We start from the raw sequence: 25,915 nt of genomic DNA, 5'->3' as shown, positions 1-25,915 counted from the left end.
TTTCATTCTATCGCTGTTAACTTCAGACTTTAATTCTAATATATAATTATTATTATTATGTAAATAATTATAATAAAATATATAATAATAGTAATGTAATAGATGTCTATGCTGATGGCTCAGTGGGTAAAGAATTCTCCTGCAATGTAAGAGACACAGGAGATGCAGAGTTGATCCCTTGGAGAAGGAAATGGCAACCCATTCCAGTATTCTTGCCTGGAAAATCCCATGGACAGAGGATCCTGGCAGCTTACAGTCCAAAGAATTATAAAGTGTTGGACACAACTGAGTGACTAAGCACACAATAATGTAATGATAATACTTTGTCTCAGGTGTGATGTACATAGTCTTAACAGTCACACTGTTGCTAAGAGGAAACTGAGGTCCAGGGAGAAGTGAAGTAATTTACACAAGCTCACACGTGTAGTAAGTGTCTCAGGAGAGACTCAGCCCAGGTCAATCTAACTCCAGTTCTGTACCTTGAATATGGTTGTCTCCTTCCCCTTCTAGAATTCCCTATATTGATTTTATTCCACTCATTTTTTCTGTCTAAGAAGCAACTTAAAATATTAGGTGTCTGTATGAGCTAAACTATATTTCAGGAGACATTGGATTTCACTTTGAAATCCTTAATAATCCTCTAGCTTTGAATGGTACTTATTAGTTATTGATCCACATAAATCCCAATATAGAAGAACAATATTGTGCTGGGAAGTCTCTCTTTGTACCTCCACATCCATTTTTCAGCTTGTTTTCTAGTTTAGGAATTGGCCTTTAGAGTCAGAACTACTGGATTCTCTTGACTAGTGGATCAAATATGGGTACTGGCCGGACTGCATCAATATGAAGCAATCAGAAAATCGGAGTCTTGAAAAAGTGACACCATGACTCCACTGGCTCCATTCCATGCGGACCTCAGGTTTACCATGAATGCGCTTCTCCCCCGAAGGCCGCAGCAGCCCTTACTGGATGACCTTTCAAGGCAGTCTTAGGTTCTGGTAACTGGTCGTTTAGACTTGGGGACGGGTAACAGCTCCCCATTGTTACTGCCCTTAGTGCTATCCACAACTCAGGAAATAAGCCCTCAGGAAACTGCCTTAATCACCCAGTGGACAGTGTCAGGGAGTTCCTACTTAAGATGAGAAAAGCTTATTATTTGTCCAAGCTAAATAATGAGCCAATGAAAGCATAAAACCAAGATTCAACAATTCTCTTGGGCCCTCTAAAAGAAACTGAAATGATCTAGTCAACTTTAAAGAAAGACTTTTATTGGGAAGAATACAGGCAAAAATTTCACCTAAGGACCAACAGTCCTTCTATGGTGCATCCACCAACTTCTAAAGCATCTCCTGTGCAGTTCCCCTAAAGGTGCTCAGCGGACCACCAAGCAAAGCAGAGCTGATGATCTTGGACCTCTTTTAGACAGTCACCTGTAAGTTCAGTTCAGTCACTCAGTCGTGTCCAACTCTTTGCGACCCCATGAATTGCAGCACGCCAGGCCTCCCTGTCCATCACCAACTCCCAAAGTTCACTCAAACTCACGTCCATCGAGTCGGTGATGCCATCCAGCCATCTCATCCTTTGTCATCCCCTTCTCCTTCTGCCCCCAATCCCTCCCAGCATCAGGGTCTTTTCCAATGAGTCAACTCTTCACATGAGGTGGCCAAAGTATTGGAGTTTCAGCTTCAGCATCAGTCCTTCCAAAGAACACCCAGGACCTATCTCCTTTAGAATGGACTAGCTGGATCTCCTTGCTGTCCAAGGGACTCTCAAGAGTCTTCTCCAACACCACAGTTCAAAAGCATCAATTCTTCGGCCCCTCAGCTTTCTTCACAGTCCAACTCACATCCATACATGACCACTGGAAAAACCATAGCCTTGACTAGACGGACCTTTGTTGGCAAAGTAATGTCTCTGCTTTTGAATATGCTATCTAGGTTGGTCATAACTTTCCTTCCAAGGAGTAAGTGTCTTTTAATTTCATGGCTGCAGTCACCATCTGCAGTGATTTTGGAGCCCCAAAGAAAAAAAAGTCTGACACTGTTTCCACTGTTTCCCCATCTATTTCCCATGAAGTGATGGGACCAGATGCCATGATCTTCATTTTCTGAATGTTGAGCTTTAAGCCAACTTTTTCACTCTCCTCTTTCACTTTCATCAAGAGGCTTTTTAGTTCCTCTTCACTTTCTGCCATAAGGGTAGTGTCATCTGCATATCTGAGGTTACTGATATTTCTCCAGGCAATCCTGAGTCCAGCTTGTGCTTCTTCCAGCCCAGTGTTTCTCATAATGTACCCTGCATATAAGTTAAATAAACAGGGTGACAACATACAGCCTTGATGTACTCCTTTTCTTATTTGGAACCAGTCTGTTGTTCTTGTCCAGTTCTAACTGTTTCTTCCTTACCTGCATATAGGTTTCTCAAGAGGCAGGTCAGGTGGTCTGGTATTCCCATCTCTTTCAGAATTTTCCACAGGTTGACACTATATATTTGTACAAGAGCGAAGTTTTAATATGCTGAACATATATTGATTCTATCTTTCCTCCTGTTATCACTAAAACTCTCTGATGTCCTAATTGTACTGGCAGTAAAAGGTAATTTTGACTTTACAAAATTGCCATCTTTTCATGATTCACAGCTAAATAAATAATTTTATAGTACAAAAGCAATGTAATTTGGAATGAAAATTTTAGGGCACAACACAAGGAAGGCCAACCCATTGTCTTGGGGCCACATTGTAGACCCTGGAATAAGTGTGAGGTGGAAAAAGTCACTGAGGATTCTATTGATGCTGGAATTAAAATAATAAACTATCTAAAGATAATAAAGATAAAGAAAGATCTGAAGTGAAGAATAATTTGGGAGAAAATACTCAATGATGAGCACCAGCTTTTTCTCTGATTCAGCTGCTCATTTTGTGTAAATCACAAAACTGCTCTAATGTGTCCCCATACTAAAGTGCAAAGGCCATCTCCTCTGTAATCTTCTACTTCATTTGTTCAAATGGTCACAGGGTCATCTGAGAAAGTCACCTGCAGAAGTATTTGGTGGGGAGTGAAATGCTTGTCTTTTCCCATTGAAAGCTCCCCATCTTCTCAGATGGGTTTGCTTGGAGCCCCTTTCGTGTGACTGGTGATGGCAGTGGGGGAACACAGTTCTCCTTCACAGGGAAAAGGTACCACTTTCCCAGGTGGATAATCTGAAAAGTCTCTCCCATTTTGTCTTTTGCAGACTCTGCTTTTATAGGCTGGAGAGTAGGAAAGGACAGTGGGAGTATGATTGGAGTGATTGTTAATAAGACCTGAAAGGTGTACCTGGCTGCATGTTTTGTGGCATTGGTTAGAAGTTTTCAGCCCTCCTTGCTAATTCAAGCGTAAAAAGAACAATCACATTTGATAAAATTAAAATGGCTTTTAAAGCCCCACAGAGCATTAAATTGATGCTTTCGAATTGTGGTGCTGGAGAAGACTCTTAAGAGTCCCTTGGCCTGCAAGGAGATCAAGCCAGTCAATCCTCAAGGAAATCAACCCCTGAATAGTCATTGGAAGGAGTGAGGCTAAAATTGAAGCTCCAATACTTTGGCCACCTGATGCAAAGAACTAACTCATTAGAAAGACCCTGATGCTGGGAAAGATTTAGGGCAAGAGCAGAAGGGGATGACAGAAGATGAGATGGTTGGATGGCATCACTGACTTAATGGACATGAACTTGAGCATACTCCAGGAAATGGAGGAAGGGAGGCCTGGCATGCTGCAGGCCATGGGCCCACGAAGATTTGGACACAACTTAGGGACTGAACAACAACAACAAAGAGCATTAGAACTAGCTGGGTGTTTGGTTGATCTTATAGCCCATCTTTCTACTTTAAAGAAGTACAACATCAACCATCTCAGACAAATTAGAGCCCCTGTAATTCTTTGATCATTGATGCTAGCATTTTATCACTACTGTCAGGAGTGTCCAACTCAGTTACAGCCTACCTGCTTTGCTGTTGCTGTTTAGCCGCTAAGTCGTGTCTGACTCTTTTATGACCCCATGGACTACAACCCGCCAGTCTCCTCTGTCCATGGATATTTCCAGAGAAGAATACTCTAGTGGGTTCCCATTTCATTCTCCAGGAGATAGTCCTGATCCAGGGATTGAACCCACATCTCCTGTGTCTCCTGCATTGGAAGGCAGATTCTTTACCACTGAACCACCAGAGAAGCCCCTTTCAGTTACAGCTACAGTATAAGCCCCTCTTTTCTCCTTCCTCTGTGGAGAAACAGAACCACCCATCTCCACAGCCCCAGTCCAGCATTCTGAAAAATGTGGGGGTAGTTTCTTTTTAGCTGAACCCAGGAAAACTTCCTCCTCCTCTCCTTCCTTGCTTCCTCCTTCCTTCCTTTTAGTCTATTAGTTCTAAACTTTTGTGTTAATACATTTTGTGGGTCACCTTTGCTAACATGTTATATTTTTTTTTAGGGTCTGGGTTGTGTGTGCTACATGCTAAGTTGCTTCAGTCATGTCAGACTCTTTGCGACTCTATGGACTGTAGCCCACCAGGCTCCTCTGTCCATGGGATTCTCCTGGCAAGGATACTGGGATCATCCTTTCCTTCTCCAGGGAATCTTCCTGGCCCAGGGACCAAAGCCCCGTCTCTTACGTCTCCCACATTAGGAGGCAGCTTCTTTACCACTAGTGCCACCAAGGTCCAGGTTACTCTGTGTCTTTTAAATTACAGACTACTTTTTTATATTTGCTTCTTTTTAATTGGAGGATAATTGCTTTACAATATTGTATTGGTTTCTGCTGTACATTAACATGAATCAGCCATAGGTAGGCATGTGTCCCCTCCCTCTTGAACTTCCCTCCCACCTCCCACCCCATCCCACCCCTCCAGCTTGTCACAGAGCATGGATTTGAGCTCCCTATAACAGATGACTTTTGAAGTTACCAAGGCAAATGCAAACATTTCTACCCAGGAAGACTCCCTTCAACATGGACCCTTGCTTGAAACATTTGATGTGCTTTGTGAGTTTCTGGGAACTTGCAGTATTTTGTTATATCTTTGGAGAGAAAAAGAGGATCCGGAAAACATAAAGGAAGAAACAAGGAGGGAGAATATGTATCCAAGTTCTTTCCAAGAAAGTTTAAGAGTGGAGGAGATGAGTTAAGTTTTATATTCAGGCGGTAATTTCATGACCTTGGGTGGATTCATTTACACATTTAACAGGGCTGACGTCTTGAATTGTGTGAGCTGGTCCTTGGAAGTGGAGGTAGAGAAGCAGATAATAAGAGTGAAACAAAATGCTTCACATATTTTACCACCATGGACCAAAGGAGTTTAAGGTCAGAGTGCTCTAGTGCAGGTAAAGGTCACTGGAGGGAGGCAGGAGGAAACCAGGGAAAGTTTCAAGTACAGAGTCGGCCTTCTGTACCTGTGGGTTTTGCGTGGAAATTTCACTCTGGGCTTGGCTGAATCTGCAGATGCGGAACTGATGTACGTGGAAGGTCAACTGTGTCCACTGTACTTCACCATTTTACAGAAAGGACTTAGGCATCTGCAGATTTTCGTTATCTGCTGTAGCTCCTGGAAACAATCTCCTGAGGATACACTGATGCTGTCGTCATCAGTGGCATTTGACCAGAGTCTTTAAGTCACGTTTGGATATGGAGAGACAAAAGTGGGGAGAGAGAGATGGAAAGAAAACATTTCCACTGACGTAGGAAGACAGGCTTCCCAGGTGGTGCTAGTGGTAAAGAATCTACCTGCCAATGCAGGAGACAGAAGAGATGTGGGTTTGCCCCTGGATTGGGAAGATCACCTGGAGAAGGATATGGCAAGCCACACCAGTGTTCCTGCCTGGAGAATCCCATGGACAGAGGAGCCTGGTGGGCTGCACTCCATGGGGTCACAAAGAGTCGGACATGACTGAGAGACTGAACACACATACGTACAAGTAGGAAGACATGAGCTAGACACAAGTGGCAGATGTTGGTTGTTTCCGGTTCAATGAAATTAACCTGGTGTGTGGCTTCTAATAGCATTATTTTCTGAACGAGAACCAAAGGAAATCATCCAGGAAATCTATGATGAGATCTGAAAGATACCCTGGCAATTAATTTCATTTGCAACATGCATGCTTATGAACCACTATTTGTTGGAATGTTGTGAAAAGGTCAAAACTAATTATATATTTGTTATGATGAGCTTAAAATTCTAGCTGTCATTTGTTATCTTGCTTCCCTTGAGACAATGTAGACTCAGTCCCATCCCTGCATTGGAGTTCTGAGTGTCAATTTTTAAAGCTTTAATGAAAATGTTTCTTTCATCACTATAATTTGGCTTATTATGCTTAATGCCACTAAATTACTTGTAAATCTTGGCATGGCTTTATTAAAAATGGTCTCATTTAAATTTGCTGCTCTGGGTACAGAATTCATCATGAAGACAAGAAAAAGGAGCCTGTCTCTTCAGAGAAAATACTGAAGACATTATCAACACATTTAAAATTCCGTTTGATGTTGGTTACTTGAAAACCTTTATCTTGTGTGTGTGTGTTTTCTGAGATTGCTACATTTTTTGGTCTCTTGCTGAAGAGTTTGCCAGCATGTATTCCTTGTGGGTACATTGGAATGCAAATCCTAGAAAATGGCATTCACAATTACATTCTTTCAAAATCAAGTGTCCTAACAAAATTTCACCTTTAAAATTTGATCTATTCAATTCAAGAGACAAGACAAGAGACAAGATATAAGGGGTCACAGAGAGTCGGACATGACTGAACGACTTAGCATGCACTTTCTTAGTCTTCGAGAGTTAGGAAGGGGGCCTGTGTTGTGATGATGGAGCAGGATTATGCTGAACCACTTGCCGCTTCATGGTTAAATGACTTTGTGAAAGCGATTTAACCTCTCTGAATTTCTGTAAACAATACTTCCTCAGGGTTGCTATGGCTATTACACGAGCAGATGTTGTGAAGTACACACCATGCACCTGGATTCAGCACACGCCTGTTAACTGATGGCTGCTATTGCAGTCATTAACATTTGATAACGTGACCTTGGTATTTACTGAGAGCATGGCCCAAGGCACACTACAGCAATAGGATCTAACTATCTCTACCTATATTTCCATATATCTACATGTGTACAGTGTTTCTCAAAATGTCCAAATTGAACTGTCAGTCCAACTCCTTCCAGTTCATCCTGGATTACTTTGATGGAGGGTAGGAGTCCCTTGTCTTTATTTGGCACCTTTGGATAAGGCTACTTTCTAACATCAATAGAGGTTTCAGCTTTATTAGTGAAACTGTGTGGTTGTCAAGAAGAGAAAGCTTGAGACCAATAAGCAAAATATCCTATAACTTATTGTTCAAATTGAGATACACATGTGAAGGGCAGGGGGAACCCAACTTTTAGGAGTTCACAATTTCAGGCTTAATGAAAAAACTTTCAGAACAAACTATGATGTCTAGGGATTTTGCTAATGAAGAAAATGAAGTAAGACATGGGTGAAAGGAAGGAAGAAGGATATGAATGCAAATAAACAAACAAACCAAAAAAATATATGCCCATGAATCCATTTGGAGTCTCAGTTAACCTACTGGGTGTGTAAAAATGGAGTAGTGGTAGTAAGTAGTTCAGTCGCTCAGTCATGTCTGAGTCTTTGCAACCCCATGGATGGCAGCACACCAGGCCTCCCTGTCCATCACCAACTCTTGGAGTCCACCCAAACTCATGTCCATTGAGTCGGTGATGCCATCCAACCATCTCATCCTCTGTTGTGCCCTTCTCCTCCCACTTTCAATCTTTCCCAGCATCAGGGTCTTTTTCAATGAGTCAGTCCTTCGCATCAGGTGGCCAAAGTATTGGAGCTTCAGCTTCAGCATCTGTCCTTCTAATGAATATCCAGGACTGATTTCATTGAGGATGGACTGGTTGGATCTCCTTGCAGTCCAAGGGACTCTCAAGAGTCTTCTCCAACACCACAGTTCAGAAGCATCAATTCTTCCGGCACTCAGCTTTCTTTACAGTCCAACTCTCACATCCATACATGACTACTGGAAAAACATAGCTTTGACTAGACGGACCTTTGTGGACAAAGTAATGTCTCTGCTTTTTAATATGCTGTCTATGTTGGTCATAACTCTTCTTCCAAGGAGCAACCGTCTTTTAATTTTGTGGCTGCAGTCACCATCTGCAGTGATTTTGGAGTAATTTCTCTAATTGGCTATCTTGTGGGCAAAGCTTAAAAGCAAGTCCCTCTGGTGCCCCTGTGTCTTCCCATGAGGACACTCACCTACGACGCCAGCCTGTTTCTGGATTTATAAACATCAGCATGTCAAGATGGTTTAACGTTGGTTGTTTCGGTCCCAAGGCTTATGGGACTTTGAGTTACTACTTGTAAACGTAGTATATATGTCTCCACTCTGGAGAATTTACCATTCCTATTTTGTCCTGCTTCTTTCCTCTCTATGGTAATTTTTTAAAGAAATGTGACTGGAAAAAAGTTTCCCTTCATATGCGGGACTAGACATTGACAAACCAGAGAACTGGTTATGCATTTGACCAACTCTTCGGCACCCCAACAGGCAACTTCCCTAAGCACTCTATTACTTCACATGGAATGGCTTACTTGCCTAGCCCTGTGCACCCCTGACACTCCTGTGACCATCCTTGATGAGTGAACATCTGTCCTCTACTTGCTTTAGCTGGAGGATCCAACTCATAAATGACTCGAGCGAGTAGACTGTAACTTGAGCCAGTTTGTTCTCGATGCACTGGGTCTCTGATGATGGAGAGACTCTGGTGGGTTATACATTTTGGAACTGATAGACTTTGTGCTTCTTTAAAAATCACACTGCAGAGATATTTCTTAGGGATACCTTTCCCAGAATAGACACTCAACTTTATTCCCCTTTAAAACAAATCACAGGAGTTTCCTAATTAAGAAATTATTTAGCCTTATGGACAGGGAGGCCTGGCGTGCTGCAGTCCATGGGGTCGCAAAGAGTCGGACACGACTGAGCAATTGAACTGAACTGAACTGAGGCCAGGTAAGGAGCTCAATTAGGGACTTCGCTGGCAGCACAGTGGATGGGAATCCACCTGCCAGTGCAGGGTACAGGGGGCCGATCCCTGGTCCGGGAAGATTCCATGTGCTGTGCTGCACCTAGAGCCACCACGAGAGGCCCTCACACTGCAACAAAGAGTAGTCTCTGCTCACCGCAACTAGAGAGGCCACACTAAAAAGCAATAGACCCAGCATAGCCAAAAAAAAAAAAAAAGAGTTGAATTAAAGTAGTAACTGCGGAGAGAGAGGAAAAGTGTTGGTCACATGTATTTTATCTCCATCTAGAATGGCAACCCACTCCAGTATTCTTGCCTGGAGAATTCCAGGGATGGGGGAGCCTGTTGGGCTGCTGTCTCTGGGGTCGCACAGAGTCGGACACGACTGAAGCAACTTAGCAGCAAGAGCAGTGTTCTTGAGCCCACTTTCTTATTTCTGTCTCTCTCTCTCTAGCATCTTTTAGGCTAAGAATGGAAAGCTCATGTATCGGCAGCCCCATGGGGTCAATCAAGTAGTGGATGGCCTCTCTTCCCGTTTCTCCATGCTAAAGGCAAGAAAGGCCTAGATTTGAAACTTGAAAGGAAAATAAATCTTGACTGTTAACATCATCTTTCAATCACCACCGACTTCGCTCTTTCTTCCTGAATATTTCACCTGAGCCATCTTTTCCTATTAACGTCAAGAAATTGCTGAAGGAAAAATGTTGGATCTAGTCTTTAATTAACTTTGCCATTGATTTCTACATAACTGTGTATGAGTCACTGCTTTTTATAGAAAGGGATGAAAACCTCGAAGATTAATGTTGATCTCAGGGATTTTTTTCTGGACCAGCTTCCAGATATTCTGCAATTTCTTTTTTCTCTCCTCTGAACTCACTGGCTTACTTTTTTCTTTGCCCCAACACACAGAGACACATATGGAAACATATGCCTATGTGTACATATCAAATAAGCTTTCAGAATGAAAATGTTGGGGGAAAAGGAAGGTGATTATGTATTATATTTACTAGTTGACCAAAAAAATCTCTGTTCCGCAATTTTGCCTGATTCAATATATTATGTGCCTTGATTAAACATTCAGTGATCAATAAGTGTTTTTGAGCCTTAAAATACTTGTAAACCATATTGACACAATATATTTTACATATTAAAAGTCAATATATTTCTTTTCCCATAAATTACTGTAACTGTATGTAAAAAGATACAACACCGTAATCTTTCCTGAAATGAGAGAAAAATATTGTTCTGTTACATTAGAAAATTAAACTAGAATTCCCTTAGTATAAGATTTAGTCAATTGAATAACTATGTATTTCCCCTGTAATATTTTCACATCATTCTAATTCATTGCCAGTCAGTTGGATTCATCATTTGTAATTCTTAAATATAAGAATCTTATTGCATTTTTTATGAACTACATTGTGTTCTATTTGTTGTTAATAAAATTCTGATTGCTCCCAAATCTGAGTGTTGATTACAAGCACAGAAAAATATATGTCCAGTATGTTATGATTTTAAAAGGTCATTTTGTTTCCTCTTCATACCTGGAACTATTTCTGTACTCAAATTCTACAGGGACTAGATTAAAAGTTTCTTTTAGTTGTAGAATATCCTACAGAAACCAATGGGATTTAATTATGTGAAATATTGATCCAGTGCTTGCTCCTTTCCTGATGCTGTTTCCCAATATCTCAGCTCCCCAGCTAAACATTCCTTCCTCCACACCTACTCCTCTGTTCCCGGATCCTGATGTTTTCTTGAACTTCCTTTTCCTTCCCTCAAGGCCACTTTCTGAACTTCTGGCTGTGTGAATTGTACCTCCAAGTTACCTGTCATGCAGTGGTCTCTCTGGCCTTCCTCTGTTGCGGTTCAGTCACTAAGTCACATCTGACTCTTTGTCACTCCATGGACTGCAGCACGCCAGGCCTCCCTGTCCTTCACTATCTCCCAGAGTTTGCTCAAATCTCAAATTCACACCCATTGAGTCAGTGATGCCATCTAACCATCTCATCCTCTGTCGTCCCGTTCTCCCCCTGCCCTCAATCTCTCCCAGCATCAGGGTCTTTTCCAATGAATCATCTCAATTCTTCGCATTAGGTGGCCAAAGTATTGGAGCTTCAGCTTCAGCATCAGTCCTTCCAATGAATAGTCAGGGTTGATTTCCTATTGGCATTCCTCTAGCCCAAGCTTCAGTATCCTTCCTCTGGGCTGCTGATCAAGGGACCCTCTCTCTCTCTCTTTTCCTCTTCTTAGTCTTCTTTCCTTCAATTCTTTCTCTAACCTCAGCCAGAGTGGCTATTACCTCTGGGACCCATTGCACTCTTTGCGTTTTAGCAAATAGGCTGCTTTTTTTTTTTGGCATTCTGGCCCTATATTTTCTTATTGCAGTGCCTTAGAATACACTGCTTTTTTTCAACTGAAACAGTTGCCTTCTCTCTCTGATGTTTCTCCCTGGACCAGATTAACTTGCCCTCTTTCAGATCTTAGCTATACAGTAAATGCCCTACATACGGACCTTCCAGTTGCGAACTTTCAAAGATGCCAATGTGCATTCCATCAACATCAGGTGTGAGTGAAATTGCACACTGCTAATGACCCTTCAGCTCTACCATCTCCCAGCTCCTCTTCCTCCTCCAGTCGGTAACTCTTCTTGTCTGTTCACTCGATGCCAGCCCTTGTATGCCAGCTGTTGTACTGTGCTGCTGCTGCTGCTGCTGCTAAGTCGCTTCAGTTGTGTCCGACTCTGTGCAACCCCACAGACGGCAGCCCACCAGACTCCCCCATCCCTGGGATTCTCCAGGCAAGAACATTGTGCTACTGTACTTTACAAGGTACTGCACTGTAAGATTGAAATGTTTTATTTTTTGTGCTTGTCTTTTTATGTATTATTTGTGTGAAACGTGTTATAAACCTACTACAGTACAGTACTATATAGCTGATTGTGTTAGTTGGGTTCCTAGGCTTCCTTTGCTGACCTTATGAACAAAATTGAACTAACAAATAGACTCTAGGAAGGGAACATATTCATATGTAGAGGACTTACTGTGCCTTCCTCAAGGAAGACCTCCTCGTCCCAACCCAGGTTAAATACTCCTGCCCTGTGTGTTCCGGCAGCTTCTGACCTCCATTGAGGAAGTGCAATCCAGCTTTGGGTAACAGAATGCTGTTCTTTTTCATTTTACTATAAACTGTGTGAGGGCAGGGACCATATCTGTTTTCCTCACCATGGTATCCCCAGAACCTAGAAGGGTGCCTTGAATGTGGTGGATGCTTATATTTTTATTTGTATCCTTTTATGTAATAGTCACTGATCCAAGTACCATTCAAACTACTTATAAACTTAGATTTTAAAACACAAAGGTGAATGGTTTTACTCTACTAGAAAAACAAGATACTTGGTACAAACTAAAAAGATTTTTTTTTTTAAACACAGCCAGAAATGGCGTTGTCAGGCTGAACAGATAAGAAGATTCATCAAAATAGCAAACTTGACAGCTGATAACACTTGGAAACCAAACACTGTGAATCAGAGCAAGTGCTGGGAAACAAACCAACACTCAAACTCATTCTGGAAAAAAACCCTGTTGTTTTATTATTACTTAGAAAGCACACACAGCTATTATTGGGATGAAAGAGAAAAGGTAATCCATTTCAGAAGAATCTGTGCCACTTCCCACGTAATCTCAGTCTATCTGAGCTTTTTAAACTTCTGTATTTCTTGTATCTGTATCCATAATCTGAGTTATGCATATAGATGTATGTAAAACACTGCACCATTGTTAGAAATCCTTTCTCCAAAAACCTGCAGTAAGCATGTTTTTCTTCCTGAAAGCTTACTCCAGGTGTGTTCTCAGCTCATGCCATCGTCTCTTTTCTCTGAGTTCGTCTTTGATGACAAGTAAGGATACTTGTGAAGGATGATTTCCCCTTAGTTCTTGACTTTTTCTTTAACTTTTTCTGATTTTTGAGTGAGATTCCCAGTTCTTCCATGATGGCATTGAAAGAGAGACACTAGAGGACATGAAATAATAGAGCATCAGTTTGATCCACTTGTCTCCAGCCTTCATTGATCTGTTTCCTGTCTAGGCTTTTAGGATTATGAGATATTGTTGATGGTTAACTCTGCTACAGGGTGAATCCCCAGCCAGTCCCCACACCTCCTCCTCCACCCACTGGCCACCCACCTTTTCTACTGGGGGAAACAGATTTGGCAAGTCAGCTGGGCAAATTTTGGGATTTCATTCACAAATGAAGTAGCAGAAAACTACCCAGGTGGGCTCTCAAAATAGAAAACTTACCTTTGTGGAGACACCAAAATAGAGTTAAATTAAGTCATTTCCCCCAGTGAGATGATCCAAACATTGATAGGATTATCAAGGCATACGGACACTTCAGTAATGCTATAGAAAATGAACAAACCTTCTCTACACCAAGGCTTTGTTTTTTTCTCCCATGAAACCTTACTTTGTTCCTAAAATAAAATCTAATTCTTGATGACTTTCCTTTCTGATAAAAAAAAAAAGAAAAAAAAAACAATTTAAAATTTTATATTTTCTCCAAAAAAAAATATAAATAAATAAAATAAACAGAGATCTGGCAGCAGCAATGATGCAGCTGTGGTTGAAATGAAAATAATATGGTACTGAACTGCACAGCAAAGATGATGGCATAATATGAAAAGAAAATGGAATTATGAGTATAAAAAGTTATGCATATGCAGATGGCATATATGTGCATAGATGTATCTATTACAATTATGCTATATCTGTTCACATGCACAATATATAAATAGCATAATAAGACATAATTTGCCATCATTTCTTCCAGCCAAGAGAAGATCTTTGAGTGACAAATTTCTGCTTGTATAGGGATTTCTACAAAGTAGTGTTGTTTTTGAAGAGATTGCTCCTAAAACGCTCTCTAAAAACCCAAAGCCTTTGGTAAAGTTTATGGAAGTGCAAGCACTATTCCTTGACCATTAACTCACAAAATGGACAGAGTTGAAAGCCAAATGATCATATACCACCAGCAGATTTCTAGAGGATGTGTGTGCCTGACAGGAAGAAAGTGGTGCCTCGTGTGCAGAGTACAGAATGTCTTCTGTGGTCCTTCTGTATCAAAGAGCAACATGTTTTTCTGAAAATTGATACCCTACTTTGTTCCATAAAAAAGCTGGTGCATTTGAAACAAGCAGCAATTTTAATTCTTCTACTTGATTTGAGAATGAGACTTAACAAATTTAGATCCTAGGTGTAAATTATTGGCTTACCAGGCTCACACCTCTAAAAAACTAGTTGTTTGCATATCCGTTCTTATTTATTTTATACCTAAGTGTTTATAGGATTTGAATTTCATTTCCATTTTTCTATGGTACTAAAAAAAAATGAAAATTCATGTCACGCATGTTAATTTTCTTTCAAATGGTAAGTTGTGGCTTCAGTGAATTGAGAGGGTGTCACATCACACAAAGAAAAATTCAGAAATGTTTTCCACAAATTATACTTCAAAAAATATAATGGCAAGTGTGTCACAAATGAGATATAATTTTTGTACCATTATGTGATGTGGAATTTATGTGTTGCTACTAAGATGGAATAAATATTTTATAGTGTTGCTGTGTTAGACAGTGTTGTATTGGGGTTTTGCAAGCTTTGTTCAGAAATTTATTTGAACGGAAGAAAGTGTTTTTGTGCAGGACTTTTCTGGTTTCAGAAAGTTCACTAAGATGGAAGGGGGAGCGAGAGAGAGAAGGAAGGAGTGCCAAGGAGTTTACACACGTGGTGATACATAAACCGCACAACAGCTTTAGAAAGGAGTTATTATGCCCATTGTATAGATGGGGAAACTTACTATTAGAAGTATTGGATAACTTGCTCAAGAAATATGATTCATAAGTTAAAGAGGTTGTATTTGAACTCAGCTCATGTGACTCCTCAAACTTAACAACTTTCACTTGAAATCTCCCACACCATGATGCTTAATTCTTTTAATTAAATCATTATAAAGAGCTCTCTGTGGATTCTTTCCTCATGAAATATGTTAAGAACTATAATCTTTTGTTTCATTTGAATTCTCTAATGCTTGATATTTTTCTCTAGTTTTTTTTTTTTTCCTTGCCACGTTGTGTGGCACGTGGTATCTTAATTCCCGAACCAGGCATTGAACCTGTGCCCCTTGCAGTGGAAGCCTGTATCTTAACCACTGGGCCACCAGGGAAGTCCCTCAGATGTTTGATTTTAGACAAATCACTTTGTTTTGCACAGAAAACCACCAAATTGGGCTTCTGTTAATAGACATGGCTCATGTAGGAGATACAACCAGAAAGGGACTCTTAAGTCTTTCCTATTTTAGGTAAAGGGGCAATCACAAATCTTATCTTGATAATATGAATCAATCAAATTTTTCTTTAAAAACCAAACCAAATCCCCCTCCAATTTTTTTATTGCCTGAAAATACAGCAAACATCTTCTTTGTTTTTTGATTAACCCTGGGTATTTATTTCTTGCTGCCTGTGTGAGAAGGCATATAAATATCATTTTATCAGTGGTTTGCTTTCTGTCTTTGGTCATAAACTATGATTTCTTTTTGATTCTTACTCTGTCTCCAACTGTCAAAAGGAAAATGGCAAGATATTGGGGCTGACCTTTCTGCTTCCAAGTTTTTGCTATAGTCACAAAACAAGATGACCTTTAAGGCCCCTCCCAGCCATGAACTTGAGTAAACCACACATTCTCATATCCACAGGAAATGAAAGTGTGAAGGTCATCTTTCAGCTCAGAGTTGCTTGGGAGAAGCTTGTCTTCCTGAGTCAATTTGCCTATTGTAATCTAAGAACTGAAAATACATGTAACATATAAAGACTGAGCTTCTGAAGTAGGATCCAAATTATGGTAGCTTTCCAAAGCATTTACTTCCAGACTTGGTTTTATGAGCCCCTTTATGTTCATACAATCTCATACACACACACACACACACACACACACACACACACACAAGCTACAGGTAAGGCGTGAAGGTGTAAATTTCTAAGCTCTTTTGCTAGATAATATCAAGCATAAAAATGCCCACTAGCTGCCTTGCTCCAGAGGCAGGAAACTAGAGGTAGGATACTGTAGCAGCATCCTTCAGTGCTTTGCAGACTGGAAACCCTCCTGGTTAGCTTGGATCCTGGGCTGTCCCATTTTTCTCTGGTAGATGGAATTCATGTTTTTAATGGATCTACATAGATGACCAAGAATTATAATTGTGAGTCGGCCCCTGGCATCAGAATGCTGGCATTGAAGTTTAAGCTTACTGGACAGGTGATTATTTTCTTTGACTCAGTTTTCTTATCTATAAACTGAAAATAGTAGTAGAATCCTCTCTTTTTTTTTTCCTGAAAATGTGATGAATTTATTCCTTAGCTTTTAGCAAATAAGAAAAATATTCCCCTGAGGAATCCTTTTCATACAGCTAATATGAGAATCGTTAACCTGACATACGTTAAACACTTAGGCACAGTACCTGGCACATAGTAATTACTCTGCCTTTAAAATAAAATGTTATACATCACTGAAAATATTTTAAGTCTATGGCTCTTACTGATCTATGTATCTGTCTATTTATGAATGTATGTAGAGTCCCTTGGACAACAAGGTGATCAAACCAGTCAGTCCTAAAGGAAATCAACCCTGAATATTCATTGGAAGGACTGAGGCTGAAGCTGAAGCTCCAGTACACCTGATGCCAAGAGCCGAATCACTGGAAAAGACTCTGACACTGAGTAAGACTGAAAGCAGGAGGAGAAAGGGATGACAGAGGATGGGATGTTTGGATGGCATCACCAGTTCAATGGACATGAATATGGGCAAACTCTGAGAGATGGTGAGGAACAGGGAAGCCTGGTGTGCTGCAGTCCATGGCGTCATAAAGGACACTACTGAGCCACTGAACAACAGCAACAATCTATCATCTATCTATCATCTATTTTTGTGTGTGTGTGTGAAGCAGAGAAACAGTAAAAAGTTGATATTTCTTCAATTTTAGCCTTTCCATGTCCTTCTTTGCACTAGTTCCTTTGAATATTTTATAAACAGTGTTTTAGTTTAAGTAGGTTCTGTGCATGTTTAACGGAGAAGGCAATGGCACCCCACTCCAGTACTCTTGCCTGGAAAATCCGGGGGACAGAGGAGCCTGGTGGGCCGCAGTCCATGGGCTCGCTGAGAGTCGGACTCAGCAACTTCGCTTTCACTTTTCACTTTCCTGCATTGGAGAAGAAAATGGCAACCCACTCCAGTGGGTTGGAGAATGCCTGGAGAATCCCAGGGACGGGGGAGCCTCGTGGGCTGCTGTCTATGGGGTCCAAAAGAGTCGGACACAACTGAAGCGACTTAGCAGCAGCAGCAGCAGTGCATGTTTAAAGCATAGAATTTTCAATGCCTATTATTACTTGTTTTACCCAGCCCATAACATACTTTGGTATTTATGTAGTAACAGGTTTTTATGACAGCTTGTATCTTGTTCACAATAGGTGCTCATCTATAAGAAGGAAATGGAAACTAACTGCACTTCTCGTCATTTAAATGTGTAATCATCTTTGTGCTTATGGGCCCCCATTTACAATGAATCACTATGATGGTATGTTTGATGGGAAAATTCACTGATAAATGAATTTGTATAGTAATAAATGATAGTACTGCTATCATGCTGTTCCTGACTCTATCCAAAGATAAAGTGTGTGTGTGTGTGATTTCTCTTGTAGAAGAAAGGAAACTGAGAAACAGAAGTTAGTCTATTAGAGACTGCAGCTGAAACTTCAACTAGCAGTATACCAAGGGAACATTTCATGCTAAGATGGGCTCTATAAAGGACAGAAATGGTATGGACCTAACAGAAGCAGAAGATATTAAGAAAAGGTGGCAAGAATACACAGAAGAACTGTACAAAAAAGAGCTTCATGACCCAGATAATCAGGATGGTGTGATCACTCACCTAGACAGACGCCAGACATCCTGGAATGTGAAGTCAAGTGGGCCTTAGAAAGCATCACTATGAACAAAGCTAGTGGAGGTGATGATGATGGAATTCCAGTTGAGCTATTTCAAATCCTGAAAGATGATGCTGTGAAAGTGCTGCACTCAATATGCCAGCAAATTTGGAAAACTCAGCAGTGGCCACAGGACTGGAAAAGATCAGTTTTCATTCTAATCCCAAAGAAAGGCAATGCCAAAGAATGCTCAAACTACAGCACAATTGAGCTCATCTCACACGCTAGTAATGCTCAAAATTCTCTAAGCCAGGCTTCAGCAGTATGTGAACTGTGAACTTCCAGATGTTCAAGCTGGTTTTATAAAAGGCAGAGGAACCAGAGATCAAATTGCCAACATCTGCTGGATCATGGAAAAAGCAAGAGAGTTCCAGAAAAACATCTATTTCTGCTTTATCGACTATGCCAAAGCCTTTGACTGCGTGGATCACAATAAACTGGAAAATTCTGAAACAGATGGGAATACCAGACCACCTGACCTGCTTCTTGAGAAACCTATATGCAGGTCAGAAAGCAATAGTTAGAACTGGACATGGAACAACAACTTGGTTCCAAACAGGAAAAGGAGTACATCAAGGCTGTATACTGTCACCCTGCTTATTAAGCTTATATGCAGAGTACATCATGAGAAACGCTGGGCTGGAAGAAGCACAAGCTGGAATCAAGATTTCTGGGAGAAATATCAATCACCTCAGATATGCAGATGACACCACCCTTATGGCAGAAAGTGAAGAGGAACTCAAAAGCCTCTTGATGAAAGTGAAACTGGAGAGTGAAAAAGTTGGCTTAAAGCTCAACATTGAGAAAACTAAGATCATGGCATCTGGTCCCATCACTTCATGGGAAATAGATGGGGAAAGAGTGTAAACAGTGGCTGACTTTATTTTTGGGGGCTCCAAAATCACTGCAGATGGTGACTGCAGCCATGAAATTAAAAGACACTTACTCCTTGGAAGGAAAGTTATGACCAATGTAGATAGCATATTGAAAAGCAGAGACATTACTTTGCCAACAAAGGTCCATCTAGTCAAGGCTATGGTTTTTCCAGTGGTCATGTATGGATGTGAGAGTTGGACTGTGAAGAAAGCTGAGCGCTGAAGAATTGATGCTTTTGAACTGTGGTGTTGGAGAAGACTCTTTGAGAGTCCCTTGGACTGCAAGGAGATCGAACTAGTCCATCTTAAAGGAGATCAGTCCTGGGTGCTCATTGGAAGGAATGATGCTGAAGCTGAAACTCCAATACTTTGGCCACCTAATGAGAAGAAGTAGTTTCATTGGAAAATACTCTGATGCTGGGAGGGATTGGGGGCAGGAGGAGAAGGGGACGACAGAGGATGAGATATCTGGATGGCATCACCAACTCTATGGACATGAGTTTGAGTGAACTCTGGGAGTTGGTGATGGACAGGGAGGCCTGGCGTGCTGTGATTCATGGGGTCGCAAAGCATCAGACATGACTGAGCAACTGAACTGAACTGAACTGAACTATAGCTTTTGTAGCTTTAAAAGAATAGGGACCCAAAGACACAGATGAATGTATTTGCAGGGCAGGAATAGATATGCAGAGAACAGACTTGTGGACCAAGGGGGTGATGGGGACTGTGGGACGAATTGGGAGAGTAGAATTGGCATACATACACTGCTATGGGTGAAGTAGATACTAGTGGGAGACTGCTGTATAGCATAGGGAGTTCAATTCAGTGCTCTGTGATGACCTAGAGGGGTGGAATGGGGCAGGGTAGGATAGGAGGGAGGCTGAAGAGGGAGAGGATATATGTATACATATAGTCGATTTACATTGTTGTACCGCAGAAATCAATAAGACATTGTAAAGCAACTACATCCCAAGTCTTTTAAAAAGGAGATACTGCTCTGCTCTGCAGAAAGTCATTCCTCTTGTACACTTCTTTGGTGTGTATGGTGTGCTCCCATCAATCCCCTTTCCTTCCCTTCTCCTGCCTTGTTTTACCTCCTTTTCTGGCTTGTTTCTGTTTATAATTGCTGACTACATGGCACCTTCTTCGGATTAACCGTGATAATTGGTTTCTTGGTACAGCTTCCCTGATAGTTCAGTTGGTGAAGAATCTGCTTGCAGTGCAGGGGACTGTGGTTTGATACCTGCATCTGGAAGATCTACTGGAGGAAGGGAAGGCTACTCACTCAAGTATTCTGGCCTGGAGAATTCCATGGACAGTCCATGGGGTTGCAAAGAGTCGTAGATGACTGAATGACTTTCACTTCACTTCAGTATGAATCTGAACATAAATTATTCTCTCCTGACACCTTTATCCTATTATTGCAACTATTTCCTGGAAGGATTGGGAGGAGCTAATTAAGTTCTCCTTTTGTAACTAAAATAAAATGCCTCAGGGGCGGGGGGTGGGTGTGGGAACCTAAAGTGAAGAATGTTTTTTATATCATAGGAAAAGTTGTATGGCTGGATTTGATTTTCGTTTACAATATTGAAAGAACCCAGCCTAAGCCATCTGGGACAGGCTTTCATATTGGTTGCAAACTTGGCATCAGGATGTGAATATCAGGTTGATTTCTCATTGTATATTCCATCTTTATGCATTCAGTGCTTTCATTCTTTAATACTGTTTAGGTGAACTACTTTGAATACATAACTTCAAGGGTTTTTCTGACACATTATTTTTTAGAAGGTCGGGCCTACCCAAGAATATAATACAGGTTTTACATTTTGTATAGTTTTGTCCCTTTAATTTATTAGACTCCTTATTCAAAGACACTTGAAGTGATCTGTAACACTGTGTAATAAATTTTCACCTTATGCTTAGAAGAAGAGAATGATATTGGTAATATTAAAGTGATTTTACTGCTACAGAAATCTTTCATTTTATATATAGGCTTTAACTTAAAGGCAAGCTGCGATTTGAAGTCTTGCTGTAAAACCATTCTTAGAAAAATATAGAATATCAGGAGATATAGTAGGGAATACTTTGCAGAGAAATAATGTGATTATTACCACTATTGTTATTATTTTCTCGGTCAGCAGAGGCAGTGTCTGAGTAATTTTTTTTTTAACAAGAAGGACTAAGCATTCACATCCTTTGACATTATTAAACTCTCAGCCCTCGTGTGGATGTAAACGTACTATGTTCAATACGTTCTGGGCCTAGAGTCCAGAAGTTTTTCAAGGAATATGACAGAAGACTCCTGCTCATGTGCTTGCTATTCTAAGGTTTTGGAAAGTCTGGTTGCCTATCTGCACAAATGTTTTACTTCTCAGGATAATTGATGATTTGAGAACAGAGATCAGGCTTCAATTATTCCACACGAATTACAGGAAGGAGAGTCTTAGAGGAAAAATGCATGCTCTGTCTTTGTGTGCAGTTCCCGTGTCCTAGAACTCAAAATTTGAGCATCATTTACTCTGGTTTTATCAGTTTTCTGAGTTAGTTCAGACACCCTGGGTCATGTTTTATGTGACCATCCTTGGAGTTAAAAAACAAAACAAAACAAAACAGATCTGTGAGGTTGAGAGTCACCACGGTAGCTTCCATAATAGTGGTTGTGATGAATTGTGCCCTGGAGCTCATGAGGAAGTTGGTTCTCCTCCGAGTTTGTATGGAAACTCTCAAGCAGAGGACATTTCAACACTGAATGAAAATGTCAAAGTGTGGTCCCCTCCCTTCTCCTCACCTGTGACTCAGCAGCTACTGCTTTCACAGACCGCTTCACTGCATTTTTTTATGCTTTAAACTGGCTCTTCACAGGGACCAGCTCCTAGCGGCCTGTCTTCTCTTGCTTTGGCTATAGCACATAGATAAAGATAGCTCATGTTTCCTAGCTCCTTTTAATGCCATGTTTTCACCATCTTTATGTCCTTCTACCCTATTTCTTCTGTATTTCATTTTTGTCCCCAGACCTGAGGCTTCTTGCTGACATTTTAGCTCTCTCAGATTCTAGATTTAAGTTTCTAATTTCTTGCATGAATGCATGCTCCAGAACTCCTTGTTTCTTATCCGAGGCCTTTAAAATATATACATCCACGGGGGACACAGGGTTACTTGGCACCAAACACACACGGATCATCTTTCTTGGGTTCATTTTTATATAAGGATTTTATTTAGAATTTTTTTTCCTTCCATTAAATTAAATGTAAGTGTAGTGTGTGATGTCATTTCTTCTCTCTCTCTTTTTACTTGGTGTGACAGTCCACAATCCCCAAGCTCTTAGGGCAGCTGTTCCCAGCCATTTTTGCACCAGAGACTGGTTTCATGGAAGACAATTTTTTCCAAGAAAAATTGGGCGAGGACTGATTCTAGGGCACACAACCTAGAGTCCTCACAAGCGTAGTTCACAGTAGGGTTCATGCTAATCTAATACCATTGCTGATCTGACAGGAGGTGAAACTCAGCGGCAATGCAAAAGGTAGGGAGTGGCTGTAAATACAGATGGGCTCCCCTTGTGGCTCAGCTGGTAAAGAATCCGCCTGCAATAGGGGAGACAGACGAAGTTTCGCTTGCTTGCCCCCAACTCACATCCTGTTGTGTGGCCCAGGGACTGGGGACCCCTGTCTCAGGATATAGGGAAGCTTATTTCCCTCTAACATTAGTGATGATTTCATAGAAAGTTTTGAAATACGAAGTTAGCACAGAGGCAGAACATTTTGATACTAATCTATGTGCTTTTTCCAGTTCTTCTATATCTCAGCCTCTTTTTTTCTACTTCTAAAGCGAGAGCTTTCATAGGCATTGCCCTCAGGGTAGGGTTGACACAGGGGAAAAACTAGTCAAAGTTGCAGCATTGAGTTCTTAAATGAACTTGTATGGATCTATAGAAGCCATTGCTGTCTTTGAAGCTATTAATTACAATAGTCAGGTGTTTGAAAGGAGAAAAAAGAAGGTACTTGGAGTTGTAAATGTTCAGAGCCTTCTGGATCCAGTATATATGACTGAGCCAAGTGGGGAAGATTGGAGTGTTCGGTATCTGCTTTCAAGGGGAAACGTCCAACCAGGTATGGGAGAGCCTAAACCCCAAGGGATACCTGAGAAAGGTCCCTCACTTGTTGGCGCTGGAATAAAACTCCCAAGGAGTAGGAGAAGGCAAACAGCCTGATAGGTGGTGGGGGATTCAGAACACGGGGAAATTGTGCCCACTCTCTGGCCCAGACTCTCAGATGAAGCCGTCACTTGAGTGGAGAAATGTCCCTGGGCTACCAGGGGGCCAGCTGGAGACTGTCTTCGGGTCTCCCATGGCCTCTGACCGTTCTCAAGAGCAGCTGCCCCAGAAAAAGCACAGAAGTGGCAGATGGGCGTGACCCACCAGGCCCATTGTCCAAAAAACAGAGTTGTTTCTGTAGTGAGGGCAGGCTGCAGGGGAGCTCACATGGCCAGCCAGAGACGAGCAGCTCTCTTTGCCTAGAAGTGGCAAAAATATATGTTTCCCTGCCAACCCAAAGTGTCCGACAGTGCCTTTTCCTCTCTGGCGTCATTGTCAAAGGTCAGTGTGACTTTCATCTCTGACCCTCTAGCTTATCTTTGGCTTCCTTACATCTCTTTGGGCTTCCCGTGTAGCTCAGTTGGTAAAGAATCTGCCCGCAGTGGAGGAGACTTGGGTTCGATCCCTGGGTTGGGAACATCCCTGCAGAAGGAAATGGCAACCCACTGCAGTATCCTTGCCTGGAAAATCTCATGGACAGAGGAGCCTGGTGGGCTGCAGTCCATGGAGTCGCAAAGAGTTGGGCACGACTGAGCAACTAACACTTAACACTTAACATCTCTTGAGCCTGCACCAGCCCCTCTGATAAGCTAGGAGGCTGCCTACTTCCTCTGCATATTGGTCTCATATGAGTGTGCCCAGGCTCTGCCTGGCAGCCTGAGTTAATACCATGGAAACTGGTGTCCCCTCACTTCACAGAGAAGAGGGCTTGGTCTTTCTGGCAACTCAGAGTCTGTGTTAGGATCATATAAATAAACATCCAATATATTCTTTGCATGCCTCTTTTCATGCAGAGAATGACCCTGCCTTGGAGGTAAACAGACTCTGATGATGGCTTTTGGATACGCGTAGGACCTGTGGGCACAGCACAGCCTGTCTCTGGGGTACTAGCATACACCCACATGTATTGAGTATGCATTTTTCTCAAGCTACAAACTGAGGTGTGCAAAAAAAGTTGTGTGATGTCATTTTAAAAAAATAGCAACTCATCCTAGCTTAGAGGTCCCCATCTGCCAGTGAAAAAAGTGAAAGTGAAGTCATTCAGTCGTGATCTACTCTTTGTGACCCCATGGACTGCAGCCCACCAGGCTCCTCTGTCCTTGGGATTCTCCAGGCAAGAATACTGGGGTGGGTTGCCATTGCCTTCTCCAGGGGATCTTCCCAACACAGGATCTTCCTGGGTCTTCCCAACACAGGAATTGAACCTGGGTCTCCCACACTGCCGGCAGACTCCTTACCGTCTGAGCCACCAGGGGCTCCTGCCAGTGAATCTTGTCAACTCAAGGTTAACTCACTTTTGGTTTAAAACTAAGTTTTCGTTTGGTTAACAGTTGGGCTAATACAGGCCTCTTTCCACTTCCCTTCTTCTTTTCTTTCCCAGGGGTGTCTGGGCTTAGGAGAGTTTGATCGAGAGCCTGGAGGTTGGTGACAGTGGGAGTGGGCCGCTTCTGTCCTTTCGGCTCCCCCAGGGATGTGACATCCTGCCAGACCATGGTTGCTACTTTCCATCTCTGCCGCATCCTCTGAGATCCCCTGTGGTCCCACCGTGGTCTCCATATCAGGACTACATATTGAATTGTTTCCACTCCAACCTCAAGTCTCCTGATCCACTGGTTCTCTCAGGCCTTCCACAAGGCTCCTGGTTGGGAAGGGCCATGGATTTTTGGATGCTTGCCCTGGCATGCTCTGAGGTTAAGCAGGACTCTGAATGTGCTTTTAGGCTCACTGCCTAGACACTGATATTTTGCCATTTAAGAGACTGTTGGATGTATGATTTTTGTACAAGTCTGACCACCTCCTGGGTTACATACCATGAACCCAACAATGACACTTTCTGTTTGGGATTCCCCTGAGATTTTCCGATGTTTCTACTTTTCTGTCCCTCCAAGCTGGGGCTTGACTCAGGGATGATTATAAGAGCTCCTCTCAGGGATTTGAATAGCATTTAAACTTAATTATTTCCCTCCAATTTTGTCTTTCCTAGTGGTCAGTAACTGGTCAGGGATTGGGAAAAGAGGTAGAAAATTATGTATTATGCATATTTCCTCAACCTTGACATTGTTCAGTTGCTCAGTTGTGTCCCACTCTTTGCGACCCCATGGACCTCAACCTTGACCCTCTGGGTTTTAGTTTTTGCTAATTAAGAGCTAGACTTTTTGAATTCCAACAACTAATTTATTCAACAAAACACCTAGATCTTGAGGTCAAAAGCCATAGTTTTTAAGATTTTTATCTGTTCTCCAAGTTTGAAAAATCCATGCACAACTGAAAACTTAAGAGCTCGAGTCATCTCTAGCTTGGGAGCTCGCATAAAAAAACCTTGATGCTGATGGTGAAGGAAGGTAGGGATAAAATCAGTGCAAAAAGAAGCACATCATCCTTTCCTTTGCTTCCCTTTGTGTCTCTTTAGCAGAATTACTTAAGTTTCACTTAAAGATTAGAGACTTTCCTGGGCACTGCAGCCCCCTGAACTTCTTCTTTCTAGAATTGGGATTGAGGCTGTAATCAGTTCCATAACTTTGAATAACTCCCTAGGTACAATTCCTTTATTTTCTTTTTTTCCCCCCCTTTTTTATGCCTAGTCTATAGGCTAACCAAAGTAAAAAAATGATTCTACTTCTATAATCTTTGCTGTATTTTTAATGACTCATT

The 25,915-nt window shown here is 41.6% G+C and overlaps 1 protein-coding gene across 4 annotated transcripts in view; it reads right to left on the bottom strand.

Annotated features, from left to right (window-relative positions):
* Positions 1 to 12,434: 12,434 nt before the first annotated feature.
* Positions 12,435 to 25,915, bottom strand: part of GRIK1 (glutamate ionotropic receptor kainate type subunit 1) — a 487,136-nt gene continuing 473,655 nt past the window's right edge. For 2 of the 4 annotated variants that reach the window (XM_044939688.2, XM_044939694.2), the window contains one exon: positions 12,437 to 13,065. In XM_044939688.2, the coding sequence (XP_044795623.1) occupies positions 12,910 to 13,065 (156 nt within the window). In that variant the 3' untranslated portion in view covers positions 12,437 to 12,909. Of the gene's footprint in view, positions 13,066 to 13,473; positions 13,561 to 25,915 lie in introns of all 4 variants that reach the window. The other 2 variants (XM_044939684.2, XM_044939685.2) reach the window with 2 other exon arrangements.

Source organism: Bubalus bubalis, chromosome 1, assembly GCF_019923935.1.
Source record: "Bubalus bubalis isolate 160015118507 breed Murrah chromosome 1, NDDB_SH_1, whole genome shotgun sequence".
NCBI classification, from domain to species: Eukaryota; Metazoa; Chordata; class Mammalia; order Artiodactyla; family Bovidae; genus Bubalus; species Bubalus bubalis.
This window is presented reverse-complemented; position numbering and strand designations above follow the sequence as displayed.